This window comes from Phyllobates terribilis, unplaced genomic scaffold (genome assembly GCF_046119375.1).
Source record: "Phyllobates terribilis strain yellow unplaced genomic scaffold, ASM4611937v1 Scaffold_2__4_contigs__length_985480577, whole genome shotgun sequence".
NCBI lineage: Eukaryota > Metazoa > Chordata > Amphibia > Anura > Dendrobatidae > Phyllobates > Phyllobates terribilis.
Genome location: NW_027362762.1, coordinates 795189597 through 795214779, shown reverse-complemented (window position 1 = coordinate 795214779; position 25183 = coordinate 795189597). Strand labels below are relative to the sequence as shown.

At 41.6% G+C, this 25183-nt stretch overlaps 1 protein-coding gene across 1 annotated transcript in view; it reads right to left on the bottom strand.

Moving 5' to 3' along the window:
• Positions 1 to 25183, bottom strand: part of PPEF1 (protein phosphatase with EF-hand domain 1) — a 61850-nt gene that overhangs the window by 12573 nt on the left and 24094 nt on the right. The window contains exons 7-15 of the mRNA XM_073670736.1: positions 24299 to 24465; positions 22993 to 23029; positions 22066 to 22215; positions 20555 to 20615; positions 20296 to 20435; positions 18971 to 19156; positions 14859 to 15001; positions 12667 to 12773; positions 11937 to 12100 (exon numbers count right to left, since the gene is read on the bottom strand). Coding sequence (XP_073526837.1) covers positions 11937 to 12100; positions 12667 to 12773; positions 14859 to 15001; positions 18971 to 19156; positions 20296 to 20435; positions 20555 to 20615; positions 22066 to 22215; positions 22993 to 23029; positions 24299 to 24465 — 1155 coding nt within the window. The remainder of the gene's footprint in view (positions 1 to 11936; positions 12101 to 12666; positions 12774 to 14858; positions 15002 to 18970; positions 19157 to 20295; positions 20436 to 20554; positions 20616 to 22065; positions 22216 to 22992; positions 23030 to 24298; positions 24466 to 25183) is intronic.

Genomic DNA, 25183 nt, shown 5'->3' with positions numbered 1-25183 from the left:
CAGATCACCTCTATGTAGCAGAAATGCTCCTGTGCTATGAGCGCCGACCACTAGGTGGCGCTCATAGCGATCAGCACATGACAACCACTGGAGTCTGCTGCAGACCCAGGGTTGTCATGCCCACCCATCAGTGACCCGCGATCACGTGACGGGGTCACCGATGGACGGGGTAAGTGACGCCCTTCCGGCGTGGCAATGTTAAATGCCGCTGTCAGAGATTGACAGCGGCATTTAACATGTTAACAGCTGCGGGTGGATCACGATTCCACCTGCGGCTGTTGAGGGCACATGTAAGCTGTAATAATCAACTGACATGTGCCCGGTACAGTGTGGGCTCAGCGCCGGAGCCCGCGCTGAACAGGGGGTGACAGCCTGGTGCGTACTAATATGCCACAGGCTGTAAAGGGGTTAAGGATGCTCTGAAGTGCTTTGTTTTGATGTAATATACAAGCATATTTCCAAATTAAATCTGTAAGAGCCTGATAGTCTGTACTATAGGCTGTGGAGAAAGTAACTTGTTTATTTCTCTTACATACCGTATTACTCTCCAGTAAAGATGCTTGTGTTTTCTGAAAGGCTATATTACGGGCTCTGCAAATATGTGTATTTGACTAACCTCTATGTTTAAACCTGCGCTTCAGTATGTCACATTCATGAATATAGCTCTCATCAGGACAGGCCGGAGTACAGCCGCCCCCTCCCCCGCAGGCTTGAACGCAGGCCTGCATGACAATGGGTTGGAGGGAGTGGCTAAGGCTATTAGCATTGGGAGGGGTTTTAACGGGGGGGGTTTTAAGTGCCAGGGAGGGGAGGGGCGTCACATTTTCCCGCTCACAACGGTGGTGAGTTGTCTCCCCCACATCGTGCTGCATGCCTCATGGCGTCCACGGCGCAGCTGTTTGAATCCCTGAGGGCGGCTGCAGAGTTGCACCCTGCAGGCTGGCTGGAAGAGCAGGTAGCGGCGATCGTCGGAAGGGGAGCGGGGACGGTGGCTGTGTCAGCGCAGCCTGAGCGGCGTTCCCGTCAGGCGCGGCCTCCTGCCAGGCTGTCGCCTGATTTAGCTCCCCAGACACAGCGCAGGAGCCCCTCCGGGGACACTCCAGGCCGGGTGCCGGTCTGGAAGCGCAGCAGCAGGCCCCGGTCTGGGAGGAATCCGCTTGCCAGCACGTGTCACGCGGCAGTTAGTAGGCCGCAGCCTGCGTTCGGGCAGGGGCTTACACGCACCAGTCCTCTCAACACCAGTGACGTCACGGGGGGTCGCATCGGCAATGCTCCGGTCGGGCGGCCCGCCTCCTCAGACACAGTAGACGGCAGGATTATCCACCATGGGCAGCAATCGGGCGGTGATAACAGGCAAGTGTTGTTACCGGCACTTACAGATGGTCTTTGGGCAACGTTAAATTTAGGACCGGATGCCAATACACAGACCTTGCGGGCAGTGGGCAGAGCGGACAGGGGGTCGGGTGATATTAATATGTCCCCACATACACAACCCTTTGGCCCTTCTTCAACTCCAGTGCATGTCAGTAACTTTCGGCCTTACAGGGCTGCGTCGGCGGGATCCAGTGCAGCGGCGGTGCTCGGGCCTCAAGAGATAGAGGGTCCAACGGGAAGAGTCGGAAGTCGGGATGGACGGCTGGAGTCGGGAATATCGGCTGGGGGGACCACAGCTCCTCCGCAGCCCGGTGAGTTGGGTTCTATGTCTTGTTTGTTATCCCAGAATTTTTTATCCCCAGGTTTAAGTGCTAATGGGGGTCAGTGGCTGGGAGTACAAGTCAGGAACAGGTTGGGGAGAGTGTGAGTGAGGTTTTAGCAAATGTGAGGGAGTTATTGTTGCGTTTGGAAAGGGGTAGTAGTGCTGTTTCGGGACATTTAGCCGCATGGGTGAGCCCGCAATGGCGGGCTGAACAGTTTAGGTAATAGACTTGGGGGTGCGAGCCAATTGCCTGAGCCCGTTTCGGTGTCAGTGCAGACAGAAAAAGAGTGTAGAATTCATTTGGATGATAGGTCTCATGGCGAGGTTTACGCGTGTTTTGAGAGTCCGTTGGGTGCACACCTCAAGAAAGAGGTGAGGGAAAAAATTTGGAAAGATGAGTACGTTGAAATTTTTTCTCTTTTGCCTCTGGTGAAATTTAACCTGGAAAAAAGTAAGAAGGATGATAGTAAGAAGGAGGAGGAAAAGAAAAGGTGGCGCTTAATCCCGCAGACTTTTACTAATTGGCTGCAGGCATTCGCCATTTTGGCGAGCGTAATAGGTGAAAAAGCACCGGAGAATTGCTCTCCCTTGTTTTGCTATATGGATGCTATTGGGGAGGCTCACAGAACTTATGGAGGACAAGAATGGCTTCGTTATGACGAGCAGTTTCGTCAGAGAAAAGCTATTCGTCCTGCCATAAGATGGGATCAGAAGGACATTGGCCTTTGGTTACGGGTGATGGCTCCTTCTAGATTAGGGCATTCCTTTCATGGAGGGGCCGGTTTTGCCGGCCATTCCGGGGGTCAATCAAGTATGCAGGGGAGCGGAGGCACGTCAGGGCAAGCGGGAACACAGAAACCGGGCTTATGCTGGCAGTTCAACGACGGCCAGTGTAAATTTGGGGCCAACTGCAGGTTAAAGCATCTTTGCTCGCACTGCAGTGGATCATCACACGGTGCTGCCAGATGTTTCAAAAAGAAGGCTAAGCCAGGGGCCAACAATTCTCAAGGGGGAGACGCTGGTGAAACTAATCGCGATGCTCCCTTATCTAAGTAGGTTTCCCGATAGGGAAAAAGCTGCAGTGTTAGTATCAGGTTTTGCTGACGGTTTTAAAATTCCTCCACCTCCATTCGAGATCCCCCGGGTGTTGAAAAATCTTAGATCAGCAGATCAATATGCGGAGGTGGTTTCTGCTAAGTTACAAAAGGAGGTAGCTTTGGGGCGTATGGCCGGTCCGTTTGCCGATCCTCCTTTTTCGAATTTAGAAGTATCGCCATTGGGGGTAGTGCCCAAAAAGGAGCCTAATAAGTTTAGGCTCATTCACCATTTTTCCTATCCGCGGGGAAAGTCAGTGAATGATGGGATTGATTCGGAACTATGTTCCGTGGTTTATACATCATTTGATGAGGCGGCCCGGTGGGTCAGACAGTGTGGTAAAGGGGCATTGCTGGCTAAGACCGATGTGGAATCAGCGTTTTGGTTGTTGCCCGTTCATCCTGAAAGTGTTAGGTTGTTGGGTTGTTACTGGGAGGGCGAGTTTTTCGTAGATAGATGTTTGCCCATGGGATGTTCTTTATCTTGCTCCTTGTTTGAGGCTTTCAGCACATTTTTGGAATGGGTCGTACAGGATGTGACAGGGCTCGAATCCATTATACATTACCTGGATGATTTTCTGTGCATCGGTTCGGGCGATTCTTCATGTTGTGAAATTTTGCTGAGAGCGACTCAGTGGGTAGCAGAGCGTTTCGGAGTGCCTTTGGCTCCAGAAAAGACCGAAGGTCCAACTACCACCATTTGTTTTTTAGGAATTGTAATCGATTCAGTGAATTGGGAATTTAGGTTGCCTGAGGAGAAAGTGAAGGCTTTGAAGGAAGAGGTCGCACGGGCTAGGAAGTTAAAGAAGATGACTTTGAGAGAAATGCAGTCTCTTCTTGGGAAACTTAATTTTGCATGTCGCATTATTCCTATGGGGAAAATTTTTTCTCGTCGGTTAGCCAACGCTACGGCGGGTCTAAAATTGCCACATCATTACATGCATTTGTAGGCAGAACACAGAGACGATCTGGTAGTGTGGGAGAAATTTTTGGAGCAATATAACGGACGCTCATTGCTCATGGAGGAAGTACAGGACAGTTGTGCTTTGGAGTTGTACACGGATGCGGCGGGAATTTCAGGTTTTGGGGCGTACTTTAGAGGTCGATGGTGCGCATCCAGTTGGCTTAAGGAGTGGGTAACATCAGGATTGGTAAAGAACATAGCCCTATTAGAGATTTTTCCCATTTTGGTGGCAATATATTTGTGAAAGGGGGAACTGCAAAATAAGAGGGTGAGGTTTAATTGCGACAACATGGGGGTCGTGTGTGCAATTAATAACATTACAGCATCCTCACCTCCAGTGATTAGGGTTCTACGACAGTTAGTGCTGACCTGCCTTTCCATGAATGCTTATGTGACAGCGTATCACGTACCGGGAGTCCAGAATGCCATTGCTGACTCACTTTCTCGTTTTCAGTGGGAGCGCTTCCAGCAGTTGGCACCAGAGGCAGCAGACAAGGGGCTGGAGTGCCCTTCAGAGCTTTGGAAGGTGGTATGCGGGCTGCTGAGTCGCTGATTAGGTCATCGTTGGTGGGGGAACTTGGGAAGCGTATCAGTCTATTTGGCATTTATGGGAAGATTGGTTGTTTAATACAGTCGGGCTTATGGCTCAGGATGATGATCAGTTAGGCGTACTATTGTCATGGATTAGTCAAGGGGCTGAGGAGGGTTGGTCTGTAGCAAAAATCTCTCGGACTATGGCGGCTTTGGCTTTTAGTTTTAAGTTTCATGGTCAGAGAGATTTCACAAAAAGTTTTTTGATCAAACAGGCTTTGAAGGGGTTTCGGAAGGGGAAAGGGCAAGAGGACTCCAGGAGGCCGGTTTCATTTGGCATTTTGGAAAAGATTGGGGGGGTGTTACCTTCTGTGTGTTGCTCCGGGTTTGAAATCTGTCTTTTTAGATTGGCCTTCTCCCTGGCCTTCTTTGGAGCATTGAGGTTGGGTGAGATCGTGTCACCCAGCAGGTCAGTGGGTGGGGGGCTTTTGTCAGCAGATGTGATTAGTACCTCAGGAGGTGTGGAATTTTGGATCAGGAAATCTAAAACGGACCAGTTGGGAAAAGGGAGGCGTGTAGTTTTGAGAGCAATTGGGAATTCCATTATGTGTCCGCTAAGATGCTTGCAACTGTTTAGGGAGTCCGAACCAAAGCAGGATGGTCCATTATTGTGTCACGAGGATGGTTCCTTTTTGTCCAGATATCAGTTCATAGCGGTATTTAGGAAGTGTTTAAATTCATTAGGGTTAGATGCAGCCCGTTTTGGGTCGCACTCGTTTCGGATTGGAGCAGCAACAGAAGCGGCTGTTGGTGGTCTTAGTGGGAAGACTATACAGCGGATTGGGCATTGGGAATCGAGGCGTTATCAGAATTATATCAGACCTCAGGCTCAGGGTAAAATATAACTTTAATGTTTGATTTATGGCAGGTGGGACACTCCTACGTGCACTGGGGAGCACTAAGGGCGGATATAAGGCCTGCAGGAAGGCAGCTCGGTTTTGACAGAGAAACAGCTGTGATTAGGTGGTTGGGCTTTAGAGGCATGAGTTGGTGCAGAGTGCTGCAGGAGGTACATCACAGTGCGCGTTTAGATAGGTCACCTGACATTTTGGTGTTGCACGTGGGGGAAACGACCTAGGTTCACGCCCTTTTAGAGAGTTGATAAGGGATGTTAAATATGATTTGTTGCGTTTGTGGGTGGCATTTCCAGGCTTGTTTATTGTTTGGTCGGAGATTGTTCCTCGAAGATGTTGGCGGAGGGCTAGGTCAGTGGAGAAAATCAATAAAGCCAGGATTAAAGTTAATAGGGCAGTCTCTAGTTTTGTTACTAGGAATGGGGGGATTGCTGTACGGCACTTTGAGTTAGAGAGAGGAGAGGGTGAATTTTGGTTGGCGGATGGGGTGCATTTGAACGCAGTAGGTATTGACATGTGGGCTTTGGGGTTACAAGACGGCATTGAGAGGACCATAGCTTTTCGTTCAGGGGGGGTCTCGGGCATTTGAGATATTCAAAGTGCCCTCGTTGTGGCGGTTGGGGGTCCTTGAAGTTGGTTTTAAATTGGTATAAGGGGTCCATTTGGGTATGGATTCCTTAATTGGAAAACGTTGATTGCTGACCTGGTTTTGGGGGTCTCACGGCAGGGAATGTCGGAGCCCGGGAAGTGGAAGTAATTTTTTGGAACCCATGTTGGGTTGTGGTGCTCTCGAGCCAGTGGGTATCGGCTGGGGGCAAGTTGGTGTTAATTGTTGGTTTATGTTAATCACCAGATCTTTGGAGCTTCAAGGACCCTCCTACCATTGTGTATTAATTAATTACTTATCAATGTAATTTTGTTTAAATAAAGGCTGCTGTGGCCAGTTTTTCCCAATGTATATGGTGTTTTGGTCTTATTTTAGTTAAGTAAAGGAATTTCACGGGAAGATGGGTATTAATATTGGATGGTTTGTTTAAACGGACCATCGACAATACCAGTGTCAAGGACAGGCCGGAGAACAGCCACCCCCTCCCCCGCAGGCTGGAACGCAGGCCTGCATGACAATGGGTTGGAGGGAGTGGCTAAGGCTATTAGCATTGGGAGGGGTTTTAACGGGGGAGTTTTAAGTGCCAGGGAGGAGAGGGGCGTCACATTTTCCCGCTCACAAGGGTGGTGAGTTGTCCCGCCCGCCCTAAGGTTCGTATTTGGTTAAGGGGTTTTAGTTTGGTTTTGGGTCACTGTGGCTCTTGGCGGTTGGGGGTCCTTGAAGTTGGTTTTAAATTGGTATAAGGGGTCCATTTGGGTATGGATTCCTTAATTGGAAAACGTTGATTTGGTTAAACGGACCATCGACAATATCAGTGTCACGTAGAGCATAGATGTCTGGCTCTAATGTGTTCACCTAGTGGTAAGTTTTTAATAGTATGTGCTGGATGACAGCTGTTTAAAATTAACGTCGCATTGCCACTGGTTGGTTTTCTGTACAGACATTTGTGGATGCAGTTATTGCTGCTGTCTACAGTTAAATATACATCCAAAAAGGCGGTCTCATTTTGACAGATGTTGATGGTAAATTGTAAATTAAATGTATTGTCATTTAAAAACTGTAGAAATGTGGATAGCATATAAAGTGCCTCATCATCAGGGGTACACCAGATCATGATGACATAATCATAAGGCAAAAAAGGATTGTCAAGAGTGTGAATATGAAATAATTCCCACCAAGCTACATATAAATTAGCTAATGATGGGGAAAAAGACGCACCCATGGGGCAACTGCAGGTTTGCAGAAAAAAATCTCCACTACAGTAAAAAAAAAACTATTTCAAGTAAGAATTGTATCAAATTTAGTATAAACTCATTTAATTCTTTTACAGATTGTAATGAGAGATGGTGCAGGATGCTAGTGAATAATGACACAATATCTGTGGTAACCCATCTATCATTACATTCCCACTCAAAAGATTTCAAAGCAGATATAAATGCTTGCTATCCCTGATATATCGTGTAGTGGCCAAAACTATAGGCTGCAGTAACTGATCAATCCACTTCAGAGCATCCTTATGGAAGGCATTAATTTTGTTGCTAAAAAATCCCCTAGTATAGGAAATTTATTGTCTCCCAAGTTTTTTGACCACCAAAAGCCCAAGGTCAGACACATGGCTTCATATTAATGGATCCTATAAATGTGGAGGCACCAAGTGTAATATTTGCAAATTTATGTTTAAGACCCAGACATTTACTAACAGGGCAGGCAAAATACTGTATATAATATCAAGCACTTTATTAATTGCTCTAGTACCTATGTCATTTATCAAGCACTGTGCACATCTTGCAAAAAATTTATGTGGGTTGCACTAGGCGCATGCTCAAAAGATGCATCGCAGAGCATGTTGCAGGAGCGACTCCGAATCCTAAGGCAGTGAGTCCTCCATGTCAGGGCTCAGCAAACATTTTTCTGATTTTCACTGTGGTGATCTTTCCTCACTTAGGCTGTGTGCCCACTATGCGTTTTTTAAGCGTTTCCGCAGTGGCAATTCCGCTGCAGAAACGCTTAAAAAACACATGGTAGAAGGCCTGCCATGTTCCCCAATGATAATCCGCATGTGCTATGCACATGGTGTGGAAATTTCCGCTGCGGATTATCATTGCGGAAAAAAAACGCAGCACTACCAATTATTTTGCGGAAGCGCTGCGTTTTCACCGCCATTGACTTGCATTGGAACGCATGGATTACGCATCACTGTATATGTACATGTGGAATCCATGCGTTTCAATGTGCGGATGGTACCCGGGTCTAGAGGACAGGAGACTCTCCTCCAGACCCGGGTACCATAGAACCTGTAAAAAAAAGAATAAAATAAAAATTAAATATTATACTTACCTTCTGATGGCCCTCCGTGTCTTTGTCTTGCCGCGGTGGACTGAAGGACCTGCGCTGACGTCATTTAGTCATGTGCACCTAGTAACGCGCTGTTTATCATGGTTACCAGCCTGCTCCTGCTTCAGCAGGCTGGTAACCAGGAGCAGGACATCGTGGAAAGATTCTTTCCACGATGTCGCTGCTCCCCTGATCGCTGGTGAGCCTGCCTGTTTGACAGCTCACCAGCGATCACATAGCGACGCAGCAACGATCCCTGACAGGTCGTATTGTTGTCGGGATCGCTGTAGCGTCGCTATGTGTGACGGGGCCTTAAAGGTTATTGGTATAGATAAGGTGCAAAGACAAATACATGGAGGAGATAGAGGCAAGCTTTTCTTAGCTAGAGAAGCTCCTGGATTCTTAAACTTAAATCGGTCTCAATTTTCACAATGATCTAATGTACATTTTTTGATACTTTTTTGTAATGGTGTACATAATTTGCTAGCAAACCATGCACATAAGTTTTAATTTATGCATATTACTGAACAATTATCCTCAGGAGGATTTTCATTCACTAATGAACTTCCTGTTCTTTGTTGTCTACACCCTATTTTCTCTTTTGTTTTCAGTCCATATGTATATATATGTCTTTTAACTATAGCAATGTAACCTATGATTAAGAACCTCTGTTTGGTTCGAAACGCGTAAGGTCTGCCTTACATATGGCACTTTTTAATGGAACTAATAAAATGGACGTTTTAACTTTACATCTATTGTGATGGATACGGAGAAGGTGCTGGAGTTTTTCTAATCTACTTCATACTGCTTCTCATCCCTGGATTTGCTACCAAGGATTTCCGTGCACCAGTGGACCCTTATGGCATATCTATGGTAGGCTGAAATTTTCCTTTTTTTTTGTTTTTTTTCCCTTATACACCCTTATTTTTTGAGGGGCAAGTTGTATTTTGAATGACACCATTGGTTTTACAATATAGTGTACTGGAAAACGGGAAAACAAAATAAAAAAATTCCACAATTGTTTTTTTTTTTACCATGTTCACTTAATGCTAAAACTGACCTGTCATTATTATTCCCCAGGTAATTACGAGTTTGTAGATACCAAACATGTATAGGTTCTTTTTTATTTAAGTGGTGAAGAAAAAAAAATCCAAAATTTGCAAAAAAAAAAAAAAAGAATGTTGCCATTTTCCGAGACCTGCAGCGTCTCCATTTTTCGTTATCTAGGGCTGGGTGAGGGCTTATTTTTTGAATGCTAAGCTGACGTTTTTATTGATACCATTTTGGGGTAGATACGATCTTTTGATCGCTCTGTTGTTGCATTTTATTGCTATGTTGCGGCAACCAAAAAACTGTAATTCTGGCGTTTTGATTTTTTTCTCATTACGCCGTTTACCAATCCGATTAATTATTTTTAGATAATGATAAATCAGGTGATTCTGAACGCAGCGATACCAAATATGTGTATATTTGATTTTTTATTGTTTTATTTAGAATGGGGCAAAAGGGGGGTGATTTGAACTTTTATATTTTTTTAATTTTTTAAATATTTTTAAAATCATTTTTGTTTTACTTTCTACCTACTTCAATAGTCTCCATGGGAGACTAGAAGCTGCGATCTTCTGATTGCTTGGGTTACATATAGCTGGGCTTCAGTCCTGCTGTGTGTAGCTATAATGGTCACTTGCTATGAGCACCGACCGTTGGACGGCACTCATAGCATCCCGACAATGACAACCACAGGGGTCTCCTGCAGACCCCACGTTGTCATGTTAACCCATCGGCGACCAGGTGACAAAGGCACTGATGGGCGGCACTAGTGACGCGCTTCCGGCTCGACGATGTTAAATGCTGCTGTTAGAGATTGACAGCGGCATTTAACATGTTAACAGCCACAGGTGTATTGCGACTCCACCCGCGGTTGTTAGGGGCACATGACAACTGATCAGATCAGCGCCTGAGCCCACATGGAGTGCAGGGATACCACTTTGGAGGTGATACCCATATTGATTATATACAGTTGTGCTCAAAAGTTTACATACCCCGGCAGAATTTTTCCTTTCTTGGCCTTGTTTCAGAGAATATGAATGATAACAAAAAACTTTTTCTCCACTCATGGTTATTGGTTGGGTGAAGCCATTTATTGTCAAACTACTGTGTTTTCTCTTTTTAAATTTTAATGACAACCAAAAACATCCAAATTACCCTGATCAAAAGTTCACATACCCTGGTGATTTTGCACAGAATTTGACACAAATGGGTTTGAATGGCTACTAAAGGTAACATCCTCACGTCTGACCTGTTTGCTTGTAATCAGTGTGTGTGCATAAAAGCTGAGGGAGTTTCTGGGATCCAGACAGACTCTTGCAGCTTTCATCCAGCCACTGACGTTTCTGGATTGTGAGTCAAGGGAAAAGTGAAAGAATTGTCAATGGATCTACGGGAAAAGGTAGTTGAACTGTATAACACAGGAAGGGGATAAAAAAAATATCCAAGGAATTGATAATACCAGACAGCAGCGTTCAAACTGTGATTAACAAATGGAAAATCAGGGGCTCTGTAAAAACCAAACCACGGTCAGGTAGACCAACAAAAATTTCGGCCACAAGTTGCGAGGAAAATTGTTTGGGATGCAAAGAAAAACCCACAAATAACATCGGCTGAAATTCAGGACTCTCTGAAAACTAGCGGTGTGGCTGTTTCAAGATGCACAATAAGGAGGCACTTGAAGAAAAATGCGCTGCATGGTCAAGTCGCCAGAAGAAAGCCTTTACTGTGCAAATGCCACAAAGTATCTTGCCTATAATACGCTAAACAGCACAGAAACAAGCCTCAAAACTTCTGGTACAAGGTAATTTGGAGTGATGAAACCAAAATTGAACTTTTTGGCCACAACCATAAACGTTACATTTGGAGAGAGGTCAACAAGGCCTATGATGAAAGGAACACCATTCCTACAGTAAACCACGGAGGTGGAGCGCTGATGTTTTGGGGATATGTGAGCTACAAAGGCATAGGAAACTTGGTAAAAGTTGAAGGAAAGATCAATGCAGCACGTTATCAGCAAATACTGGAGGCAAATTTGCACTCATCAGCCCGGAAGCTGGGCATGAGACGTACTTGGACGTTCCAACATGACAACGATCCAAAACACAAGGCCAAGTCGACTTGTCATTGGCTACAGCAGAACAAAGTGAAGGTTCTGGAGTAACCATCTCAGTCTCCTGACCTCAATATCATTGAGCCACTCTGGGGAGATCTCAAGTGCGCAGTTCATGCTAAACAGCCCAGGAATTTACAGGAACTGGAGGCTTTTTGCCAAGAAGAATGGGCAGCTTTACCATCTGAGAAATTAAAGAACCTCATCCATAACTACCACAAAAGACTTCAAGTTGTCATTGATGTTAGAGGGGGCAATAAACAGTATTAAGAACTGGGGTATGTGAACTATTGATCAGGGTCATTTGGATGTTTTTGGTTGTCATTAAGATTTAAAGGAGAAAACACAGTAGTTTGACAATAAATGGCTTCACCCAACCAATAGCCATGAGTGGAGAAAAAGTTTTTTTGTCATCATTCATATTCTCTGAAACAAGGCCAGGAAAGCAAAAATTCTGCCGGGGTATGTAAACTCTTGAGCGCAACTGTAACTGTATCTTGAATATGTTTTTAGTAAACAGCTAAAATGCCAAAACTTGTCACTATCCAGGTATTTCTAAACCTAACTGTATACTGTAGATATTTAGCATAATACAATCCTATATAAATATAGTACAAATAAATAAGATACACTTACTGCTTTAATGGATTTTTCAATTTGCAGATCTTCAAAGCATGAAAGATATTCTACCCTGCCATCAGATGCCAGTCGTGCAAGTCTTGAGCGTAATGTCCTCCAGGGTAGATCCAGATGTAGCACTGCTTCCATTGCTGATGCCCAATCACTAATGGAGATTTTTCCTGTTAATTGTAAAATTATTTGCCCTCTGATGATTACACAATTTATCACCTAATCACTTTGCAGCTTTCAGCAAAATCATCAACGCACTCAGATATTGTGAGAGAATGAACTGCTTTACTGGGGACACACAGCAAGTGTTATCTTTATCATCACAACAAAATGGAGAATTGCAGTAAAGGAACCGACACACAAAATCAAAGGGGTCACACAGTACAGTCTGAACAAAGTCTAACAATTTATACAGCGCCATGTGTTGTCAGCTCAACAGAGTCTCTCAGCACAAACCCTGCAGCTGTTGTGTACTCCAGCAAACACCAGAAGGGCAGCCTGTCATACAGATTGTCCAGGTTATATACTTGGAAAATGACCTGCTTTTGTACTTTTTTTGTGTAGTGGTACATTAAAAGTGAAGTAAAATATGTGAAATATATGAATATTATAAGAACAATAATAACAAGAAGAAACCAATTATAAAGTATTATAGATGAAATTGTTCCATATAGAATCATGTAGGGTAACAAGTATATGGATCTGTCAAATATAGGAAAATTACCATTTTATTTACCTGTATCATCTCGGTCATATTCTTTAAAAGCTTTTATAAGATCAGTGCGATGGGCAAAAAATTGTTCCTGAAGTGCTCTAAGAGCAGAATCTTCAACAGCACTCATCCTGCAGGGAGAAACCAATAGTTATTTACCAGGACCTTTCGCTGGATTATCTTTAAACTTAGGCCACGGCCCCACTATCAGTATTTGGTCAGTATTCAGTCAGTATTTTTTCTCAAGAGTGGGAGACAAAACCAGGTGAGGAACAATCAGAGAAAAGGTATAATAGAAACAAGTCACCAATTCTGCATTTATCACCCACTCCTGATTTTGTCTCCCACTCCTGAGAAAAAATACTGACCAAATACTGATAGTGGGGTCCTGGCCTTAAACTGAGTATCTCCTTCGCATGTCACCCTCTTCAAAAAGCATTTAAGCGAAATGCGCGTCGGGGCAGCAAAGAGGGCGCTTGTGGTCTGGAGACATTATGGGTAAGCACCATCTATTTCTATCTTGAACCATACACATACTATCTACCATGTATTTTGATGTTAGGGGGCCTTTACCAGGATTATGATTGTTTTTTATGTTAATATGTATTGCTGTTGATCTTGGCATATATGATAGGGCTCCCATTTGTTGCTCCCAGACCTCACAGTGGACTTTGCCCATCTCTGCATGTGCTAGATCTTGATATTGTATATGGTCTATATATATACATATATATATGTATATTTTATATATATATAATATATATATATATATATATATATATATATATATATATATATATATATATATATATATATATATATATTAGAAAAAAATAAATAAATAAACTTGCTATTTTTTGTTGCTTGGTGGTTACTCCATCTTTTGGTGGTAGCACAAGCTTTCAATATGTATAGGAGTACTCCACCGCTTTATCTATTTTAATGAAACAAACCAGGGAGAACACCGTAAAATATTGTGGATATGTTCTCAACCAGGATACATGATTTGTGCTATATGAATATTGTTATAGTGAGTATGTCATCCACCTGGTGCTGCTCCTCTGATTCTGGAACAGTTTGTCTTCTGTGCCCCTCCATTCCAAAGTTATGCCCCTCTTCAACAATTGGGCATATACCAGAGAACTTCTGTGGGCACGTCCATGTTTCGATTGGTCAGCGTCAGAGGAGTAAAAGCAAATGCCCACAGAGAAGATCTGTAGTATATGCCCAGTTGGTTAAAGAGAAAAATTTCACCTTTATTTGCGGGGGGCATTAATAATCACTTAAATCAATTTATCAGATTAAAGAAATGTGCACCAATACTGCTGTAGTTGTGCTTGTAGACAGACATGGAAACTGACAGACTAATATTATAGCCACAGTTATTCTATGATTTATCTCATGCTCCTAAATGTATCTAGAACATTTGGCTACATTTTATAACCAGTATGATTTTTCTAACTAATAAAATAAGTCAAGAATGGCAGTTATAGCTTTCTCTTTTCCTTATTTTCTTGAAGCATGAGGAGAGGTTAAAGTTGACCACACACTGGACTATAATGGCCAGATCATAGCCAACTTATCATCCGGCATATTGTTTGCATCTATTCAACTATGAACATGTTAGACTAAACTAGTGCATTCGAAATAGAGTTTAAAAACACATTGGGCTTGTGGAAAGTGGTGAATGATTAGCCAAATTGCATATACCTTTCAAATACAGCTCAGCCGAGATATTGCTCAGCCACTGGCCCAAACTGTGCTCTCTCATGCTATGAGCAGAAGGAAGGAGCACTGGGGCACTGAGGCTGGCGAGATCCAGCGATCCAGCCAGGTTCAGAGCACGCTTACAACCTATAAAACAAAGCTGCACTGCCCGATTGAATATCATTGGTCCTTGTGTTGGCCATTTTTTCTTGGAAAGCACTTGGATCAAAAATATGCTCATGTGGACCTACAATTACTGAGAGCAATAAGTCTTGTTGGCACTGTAACACACCTGTCCCAAAAGGGTAAATCAAATTTCTCTGCAGATGAGGCACTATGGAACCATAATGGTTTTGGAGCCTAAAAGTCTATATTAGCATATTTATCTTTAGGAAAGATACATTAAAGCAATTCCCGCCAAGTATATATATATATATATATATATATATATATATATATATATATATATATATACACACATACATATATAAAAAAGCTTCTACTCTTACCTTTGATTAAGTGTAAGTTTTCGTGTGCACTTACTGACTTGATATTGCACAAATCGTGGAATTAGATCTGGGCACAGCTTGAGATATGCCCCTCTGTTACTTCCTTCATCATAGTAGTTAGATGCTGAAAATATGGTTATGACCTAAAGAGGATGCAACAAAGATCTATGAGTAACCCTTCACTGAATAAGGGGCTATTCCCATAAAACTTAGTTTTTATTATAATACTGTTGAAAAGACTCAAAATGACATAGAACACTACATAAAGCTCACTCCTGTAATTTATATCCTGATACACCATCTAATATTCAACATAGGACCAACCTATAAAACCACAATTCTGCAAAACACACACGGATTGCTCTCCTTAGATCCAATATTATGAATCTCATAACTCTTATAGTGTCTCTAATCGTTTCATATCCCCTATAACAGGCGACTGATCAGGAGACAAAAACCTCACACCACTGCCCAAGTGCAACCTTTGAGGCTCAAATTAAAATATACAAATCAAAATAATTCTGTGTAGTTTGATGCCCTTCTGGGTTACTCCGTGTGCTTCATTCTTTTGCATTAGTCTAATCAGCATCTTCATATGCCACACCAGTGAGGTGGATGGATTATTTCGGCATAGGAGAAGTGTTCACTAATACAGATTTAGACAAATTTGTGAACAATATTTGAGAGAAAAAGACCTTTTGTGTACATAAAAAAGTTTTAGATCTTTGAGTTTAGCTCATGAAAAATGTGAGCAAAAACCAAAGTATTGCAATTATATTTATGTTCAGAATATACAGTACAGACCAAAAGTTTGGACACATCTTCTCATTTAAAGATTTTTCTGTATTTTCATGACTATGAAAATTGTACATTCACACTGAAGGCATCAAAACTATGAATTAACACGTGGAATTATATACTTAACAAAAAAGTGTGAAACAATTGAAAATATGTCTTATATTCTAGGTTCTTCAAAGTAGCCACCTTTTGCTTTGATGACTGCTTTGCACACTCTTGGCATTCTCTTGATGAGCTTCAAGAGGTAGTCATCGGAAATGGTCTTCCAACAATCTTGAAGGAGTTCCCAGAGATGCTTAGCACTTGTTGGCCCTTTAGCCTTCACTCTGCGGTCCAGCTCACCCCAAACCATCTCGATTGGGTTCAGGTCTGGTGACTGTGGAGGCCAGGTCATCTGTCGTAGCACCCCATTACTCTCCTTCTTGGTCAAATAGCCCTTACACAGCCTGGAGGTGTGTTTGGGGTCATTGTCCTGTTGAAAAATAAATGATGGTCCAACTAAACGCAAACCGGATGGAATAGCATGCCGCTGCAAGATGCTGTGGTAGCCATGCTGGTTCAGTATGCCTTCAATTTTGAATAAATCCCCAACAGTGTCACCAGCAAAGCACCCCCACACCATCACACCTCCTCCTCCATGCTTCACGGTGGGAATCAGGCATGTAGAGTCCATCCGTTCACCTTTTCTGCGTCGTACAAAGACACGGTGGTTGGAACCAAAGATCTCAAATTTGGACTCATCAGACCAAAGCACAGATTTCCACTGGTCTAATGTCCATTCCTTGTGTTCTATAGCCCAAACAAGTCTCTTCTGCTTGTTGCCTGTCCTTAGCAGTGGTTTCCTAGCAGCTATTTTACGATGAAGGCCTGCTGCACAAAGTCTCCTCTTAACAGTTGTTGAAGAGATGTGTCTGCTGCTAGAACTCTGTGTGGCATTGACTTGGTCTCTAATCTGAGCTGCTGTTAACCTGCGATTTCTGAGGCTGGTGACTTATCCTCAGAAGCAGAGGTGACTCTTGGTCTTCCTTTCCTGGGGCGGTCCTCATGTGAGCCAGTTTCTTTGTAGCGCTTGATGGTTTTTGCAACTGCACTTGGGGACACTTTCAAAGTTTTCCCAATTTTTCGCACTAACTGACCTTCATTTCTTAAAGTAATGATGGCCACTCATTTTTCTTTACTTAGCTGCTTTTTTCTTGCCATAATACAAATTCTAACAGTCTATTCAGTAGGACTATCAGCTGTGTATCAACCAGACTTCTGCACAACACAACTGATGGTCCCAACCCCATTTATAAGGCAAGAAATCCCACTTATTAAACCTGACAGGGCACACCTGTGAAGTGAAAACCATTTCCGGTGACTACCTCTTGAAGCTCATCAAGAGAATGCCAAGAGTGTGCAAAGCAGTCCTAAAAGCAAAAGGTGGCTACTTTGAAGAACCTAGAATATAAGACATATTTTCAGTTGTTTCACACTTTTTTGTTAATTATGTAACTCCACATGTGTTAATTCATAGTTTTGATGCCTTCAGTGTGAATGTACAATTTTCATAGTCATGAAAATACAGAAAAATCTTTAAATGAGAAGGTGTGTCCAAACTTTTGGTCTGTACTGTGTATATATATATATATATATATATATATATATATATATATATATATATATATATATATGCATATACGTGCATTACACTAGCACAACAGCAGTGTACATTTTTCATCCCACCACGGCTATGTATTTATTTGACTCACATAATGTCCTGCCTGCCCCAAAAATACTGCACTAAGCCTAACTTAAGGTCTATGTGAAAGATAGAAGAAGTTTACATACACTATATAAAAACACACACATACATGTTTTTCTCAATATCTGACATGAAATCAGAATAAACCTTTCACGTTTTAGTTCAATTAGGATTACCATCATTTTTAATATTTGCCAAATGCCAGAATAATGAGAGAAAGAGAATGTTTTAAGGCATTCTTATTACTTACTGCAAAGTCAAAAGTTTACACACATTTCATTAGTATTTGGTACCATTGCCCTTAAACTGAATGACTTGGGTCAAACGTTTGGGATATCCTTCCACAAGCTTCTCACAATAGTTGGTCGGAATTTGGGCCCATTCCTTCTGACAAAACTGGTGTAACTGACCCAGGTTTGTATATCGCCTTGCTCGCACCTGCCTTTTCAGCTTTGCCCATAAATTTTCAATAGGATTGAGATCAGGGCTTTGTGATGGCCACTCCAAAACATTGACTTTGTTATCCTTAAGCCACTTTGTTACCATTTTGGCAGTATGCTTTGGGTCATTGTCCATTTAGAAGACCCATTTCCGCCCAAGCTTTAACTTCCTGGCTGATGTCTTAAGATGTTGCTTCAGTATTGCCACATAATCTTCTTTTCTCATGATGCCATCTATTTTGTGAAGTGCACCAGTCCCTCCTGCAGCAAAACAACCCCACAACATGATGCTGCCACCCCCCATGTTTCACAGTTGGGATGGTGTTCTTAGGTTTCCAAGCTTCTCCCTTTTTCCTCCAAACATAACGATGTTCATAATGCCCAAAAAGTACAATTTTAGTTTCATCAGACCACAGGACATGTCTCCAAAAATTAAGGTCTTTGTTCCTGTGTGCATTTGCAAACATTAATCTGACTTTTTTATGTTTCTTTTGGAGTAATGGCTTCTCCCTGGCAGAGTGGCCTTTCAGCCCATGTTGATACAGTACTCGTTTCACTGTGGATATTGACACAATCTTACCAGCTTCTGCCATCATCTTCACAAGGTCTTTTGCTTTTGTTCTTGGGTTGATATGCACATGTAAGACCATAGCACTTTCATCTCTGAGATAAATAATCCGTCTCCTTCCTGAGCGGTATGATGGCTGGACATTCCTATCTTGTTTGTACTTGCATATAATTGTTTGAATCAATCAATCAGAAGCTTCCAAACACATAACATCATCATATGGGCAGTCCAGAATTGTTTAATGGCATAGTAATCTTAGTGTATGTAAACTTTTGACTTTGCAGTAAGTAATAAAAATCCTTAAAACATTCTCTCTCTCGTTATTCTGGCATTTGGCAAATAAATTATGGTAAGCCTAATTAACCTAAAACGGGAAAGGTTTATTCTGATTTCATGTCAGATATTGAGAAAAACATGCATATGTGTCTTTTTATACAGTGTATGTAAACTTCTGGTTTCAACTGTAGGTTTAGCTGACCAAAAATGCTGGATTATACATTTACCAAAAGAGCATGACCCCTGCATAAATCTTAGAAAAACAATGTAATTAGTTTTTTTTTACCTTTCCATTGTGGCACAACTCATAACCTTCCTGTTTGCATTCGTGTGACCTGATCAACATTTTTAAATTATATTGGTCAAGTAATTTTTTTGTTACATCTGGACCAAAGTAACAACCTCCACCTCTAAAACTGTTTGGTAAACAGCCATTTTGGTTCCTTGGATCACTCCACATTATGTCCACAACCTTAGCCAATAAAGAACAAATGTTAGTACATTCACTATCAGTGTACCAACAAGCTAATGCCTAAAATATAGCTGTTAATTAGCTGAAACTAAGTATGTAAACATGAAATCTGAATGTCTACTTTGTCTACTTTTACCTGCTTTCATCAAACTGATAAAAGATTTTGCCTGCAAGTTCCATAGATTGAGTGTATTATATTTCCTATAAATGTATACTGTAGATACATTTGTGCTTGATACATTCATATGAGTCCAGGACACAAGGATGAGCCCGTGGATGAAATATTAGCCCATGTTTTACACATTGCTACTGGTTTTGTACATCCTAATTAGTAAAAGCTAAATATTAGAAACTAGCTTCTTTTCTAGTTACTGTATCAGTTCCTTCATAGAAGAAAAAAAGAGATTAAAGGGATTATCTCATAAAATGCATATATCATGTCACGATTCCACCACGCTGTGAGTGACAGCTCAGCCACTCTATATAGTGACAGCGCAATCACCCAATCTGAGGCAGGGGCATGTTGGGCTGTCGGTATTGTGACTGACAGCCCATCTTCCCAATCTGGTTGGGCCTGCAGGGTCTTCCAGATGTCACCCGTTCTAGAACAAGAATTAGTTTGAATGGAAGAATAGTCACACATGCGCCATACAGTTCCATTCATTTCTAATGGGCCAGTGGAAACAATGCTGTACTCAGCTGTTTTGACCAACCCTATAGACATTAAAAGAAGCATGTTGCGTTGGGCCATGCAGTGGAGCAGAATGTGGGGACTGGGATGCCCAGATTTAGTGATGGCGGGGATCCCAGGAGTTGGGTTCCAATAATCATATATTTATCAAATATCCTGTGGATCGGCAATAAATGTTTTTTTTCTTGTGGGATAATCTCTAATGGGCTACTGCAGATAAAACTATGTAATGCCTAATACAGTGCCTGAGAGAGCAGTTATCCACTTAGCTTCAAAGAACGCCAAAGATGTAAGCTATTTCCAGAATGTTCCTTCAACTACTCAAATACCCCTTTATATTGGCAAAACTATGCCTCAATAATTTCCAGAGGAAACCTATGTTACATTAAAGCAAAGACAAGGTGGTTTTATAACAGGTCATCTGTTATAGGGAATAAATGTAACAAACCTGTTTCCATTCCTTTTGTTCATTAACTGTTAACTCTGAGGTCACATTAGGTAAGTGAAGACTGGAATCCAAGAAATGTATGTCCACAATGGCCCCATTTCTGAAACCTTCTTGCACTCCATCAGTGTGCTGATACGAATCTAAGAACATTTGTGTAGAGAAGCATTTTTCAGGGATAACCTCCATCGAAGAAGATCCTGTAAATCTGCATGAATGCTTAGAAGCTTTACAACTACTGTGTCTACATGCAACTCGTTACCTTTATGTATTAGATTGTTTCTTTCTGGAACTGGTCTTGGAGCTTTCAAAGCAGATTTATACTAAAAATTCAAGACAAAAGTGTACAAAACGAAAGAGACAGTCAGAAACATGCAGTGGCCTACACAAAAGAGTGGAGGCTCTGTGGTACAGATAAAATAAAGCTCAGAATAAGACTCCCATTATGTGTTCAGCCACCCTGACCAGAAGGACTAGGTGCATCTTTGCCTTTTTCGTGTCTCTTCACACTTTTGTGCTATCTAGAGAGCTTTTTTGGAGCACAAGCCTTTAATGGTTTTCGCTAAAAAAAAAGAATAGCTAAAGTTGAGGTTCCTCTATTCAGTAGGATAATAGCTGCCTATATTAATTATATGCACTTGGGACAAAGATCGTAGCATGTGTACATTAGGAGTGGAGATGTGAACAGTGTACTAAGCCTTGCAGTAGGCCTGGGATTTACTCAAGCAGCTCTGGGACAACCAACTGGTTTTAGAAAATATCACCTGTGTACAGTCCAGCTAACCAAAGTAACGGCAGCAAAAACTTCTATGGCTTGAACATTTATCAGCTGATAAATCAGATCCCTGGCTAAAAATGACAAAATAAGGGACAACACCTCTACTTTTGCTACTGTACAAAATTTTATTTAAAAGTACCAGACTGGAATTTTGGCTTCTCCATTTGGAAACTGCTCACTTAATATACAGGTGTGTTTTACTCTCAAAATTAATAGCTTTTTAAAGAGTATCGGAATCTGCTCGAAAATCCTCATCCAAAAATTCAGTGTGTATATGAGAGTTAAAAGCCTTCAAATCTACATTTACTATATATTGATTTGGAAGCATGTGAGTCAAGATACATGCATATCTTTCGGACAGAATCTCTATATTATGCAAAGAAGGTGGTGGTAAGGAAGTGGCTCACGGCTCAATCCTCAACCATAACTGAATGGATTTTACTCATTAATGCTATGGCACCCCATAATAAATGACTGTACCATCACTGGCATCAACCTGGAAAGTTCCACAAAATTTGGTACAAATGGTCGAAGTTACCCCATTCTGCTGTAGGATCCGGTTTATCATACCGATTTCACACTCTCCAGGAGAGGTAACACTTGTTCTCGGGGTCCTTTACTGTAAAGTATGTTCTATCAGGATGTATAAATTATCTCCACTTCATAGGACCTTGTACAAATATATTGATCTTGGCCTTGGTGTCTGCTATGTCAACCTAATTGTTGCGCATGGACTTTAAACATTGGTTTTCTATGGAAACTTTTTTTTTATATATAGCAATATCAGATCCATACATTATTCTTATTATTGTATACTGATTGTTATTCTTGTTCTCCATATCCTAATAAAGTTAATGTTTGGATAAAAAAAAGCTTTCAAGGCTGAGGGAGAGGCAGTAATACAAAAACATTTTATCAAAAGATTTCCCTGTCTACCAGGTAATAATTTCATTAGTAAAATTATTCCCACTTCTACATCTTCTGGTTTCACTCACCTTGCTTTTTTCAATAGAAGTAAGGAAATCCAAGTCTGTTGTGTCTGATATGCCTCCATGTAAAATGAGAACCTTGCTGTCAATAATGGTGGCAAGGGGCAACAGACTGTAAATGTCTTCAAGTAGACGTAGTATGTTCTTGGCATGAATCTGCAGCAAAAGTTATTTCTATATAAACATTTTTTATAATGTTATGTTAGCTCAAATATATTTGTCCACATGCTGAGAACTTTTAGCTACTGTCACTTTGTCAGTAGTGTAATAATAATAATAAGCTTAAACTACTCTTAAAGGGGTGGTCACATCAGCACTACGCCCCATGGGCAATAGCATTTCTATAGAGGACGGTCTCTGCTAAGGACAACCCATCTATGCGCTAGATCTGCAAAGTGTGGATCCTGAGTGCCACATTGCCGGACTTTACCTACTGTATGTATTACATGGTCGCCAATTCAGTTGAGTACAGGGGAAATGAGAGGCCTCACACAACAACTGTCAAAGCTGGACTAAAAGAGATAGCGAGTAGTGATGAGCGAGCATGCTTGTTACTCGAGATTTACGAGCATGCTCGGGTGTTTTCCGAGTATCTTCAGCGTGCTTAGATGTTATGTTTGAGTCACTCCGTGCACATGATTTGCGACTGTTTGACAGCTTTAATACATGTGAGGAATGCCTGTTTCTTAGGCAATCCTCACATGTATAGAAGCTGTCAAACAGTCGCAAATCATGCACACGGAGTGACTCAAACATAACATCTGAGCACGCTGAAGATACTCGGAAAACACCCGAGCATGCTCGCCGAAAGTGTTAACAGAACATGCTCGCTCATCACTAATAGCGAGATGTTTGCTATCGAGCAAGGAATGATTCAGTTGAGACAACCCCTTTGAATACATTCATGGACTTAATAATGACATATAAACTGACCTTGTACTTTAGCATTACTTCTTTTGTGAAGCCATACCTGAATAAAAGAACATAAAAGATGAAAAACACATGTCTCGATTTCCATTATTGCTTTAATCATTAAAAGGATTGTCCAATATAGAAATAAAAAAATTCAGGCATAGATGTATTGAAAAGTCAAAAATGGTGGCATACTCCTCCATCCCTGCGGCTCCAGCACAGGCTTCTCCGGAGGTCTGGGTTAGACGCCTGCTCCGTTCAGAAGTCATAGGACTGCTGCAGACTGTGTTGGGCAGGTGACTGAGCAATGTGTCATCAGAAAGCATAAAATGTCATGCTCTACTAGTCACCTAACTGCGGTAGCCAGCCATTCTTCAGGGTTTAGCGGGTACAAATAGACAACAATGGAACATGCAGCCCGCAGTACTCTTATCATTGGGATGCCAGGTCAAAAACCAAGGAACCCACTTGGTAATGATGCAAGTATGAAGATAGTAGACGGCGTCCCAACTGGGTAATAAGGTGTCACGCTATGGTTTATTGTGCCAAATGTATAATCGAAACGTTCAAACTCATTCAGGCTTGACATAGACCTGTAATGGATTGAAACGTTTCAATTATGTATTTGGCACATTATCAGACGGTATGAAGGCTGTCTTCAGGTTTTAGTGGGTGTCTGACTCCTGAATGGAGAAGATATTGTGTAAGATCTGTGGAGGGCGGTGGAAGTGCATACATATCTATATTGCTGTGCAGTCTGTTAGTAATAGCGAAAGAGATCCAGTAATAAGTATATAACTGCAAAAGACAAAAAATCATCAATGCATTTATTAAGATAAAGATAAAGTTGAAAATCCCATAGGTGGATGTCTTACAATACCAGACACATCCCATTCAACGCAGTTCTATGGTTTACAAATTCAAAAATCAGATTCGGTGTTCTAATCACCCTTTATTTAGGTCATTGCGTCAGGCCTTAAAAATACATTGGAAAATCTATATTATTTACTGACACATTTACATAGTCGGCTTCTATTCCTACACACAGTAGAAAGGAGAAATAGAAACCAAAACAAATGGGAAATCATACTGATTGGACACTAGTCTTATATCTGAGAGCTATGAAGATCTATATCCTGAAAAAATCTGCAGCTCTAAGGACAATCACAATATAAAAGTATTTAAGAGAAGTCCTTGAGGCTGAAATTGTTACTTGCGTTACCCAAAGTAGGATGAAAAACTCTTACCACAATATACCTTAATGCTGTTGATTTCTACAAGAAGGAAGCTAGGTAGAATTAGAAAAATATACTAATGGCTGAGGTACCTTAGATTCATGATGGGGTCCTCATGGTTGCCTCTATTCATATGTAAATTATTAGGGTAGACAAGGAGGAATGCAAAGAGGATTATTAGTATTTCTACTGAATTCTTCCCTCTGTCTACAAAATCGCCATTAAAAAGATAGGTATTCTCAGGTGAAGGGAGACCGTTCTGCAGAACACAATCACAACATAAATTAACCAGATGAGGAACTACAAAGTGAAACAAGACAATCCGGAAAAGTTATTAAAAAAAAAACTTCACTAAATTCTAATTCACAAGTAAGTGTTCTTTATCAGGCAGCCTATGAATGCAGACTGATCACATACAGAGCCATTAATAGAAATGTGTGAATTTGGTCCAAAATCGGACGAAAGTCACTCCTGTCCAGAGAAGAGGGCGTCTATGCTACATGGAGACAAAAGGGATGTGAACGACTCCAGTCTCAGAGAAGATGTCACCTATAAGGTACCGAGATGTACAGTAAATGTTTATTTGTGATCCTGCCTGTGTTTTATCACTACTGTGGTTTCTGTATGTTTCGCAGTCTGATGATGGCTCTAACAATTACCAGTATCTCCTTACCATACTGGGAATTGTAGGTTCATGCAATACAATTATATATGGGGCTGACCCAACATTACAATTCATTGCTGTACTAAGCTTGGTACTATATATAAACTGATGTTGGTTCTGATGCTACATTCATGTACTAATGGTGTTTCTGGCGCTGCATTCATTAAACTGACGGTGGTTCTGGCACTGCATTCAGGTACCGACAGTGGTTCTGGTGCTGCATTCATGTGCTAAAGGTGGGTCTGGCGCTACTTTCATGTACTGACGGTTGTTCTGACCTTGTACATATGTAGCAATCCATAATGTGCTTTAT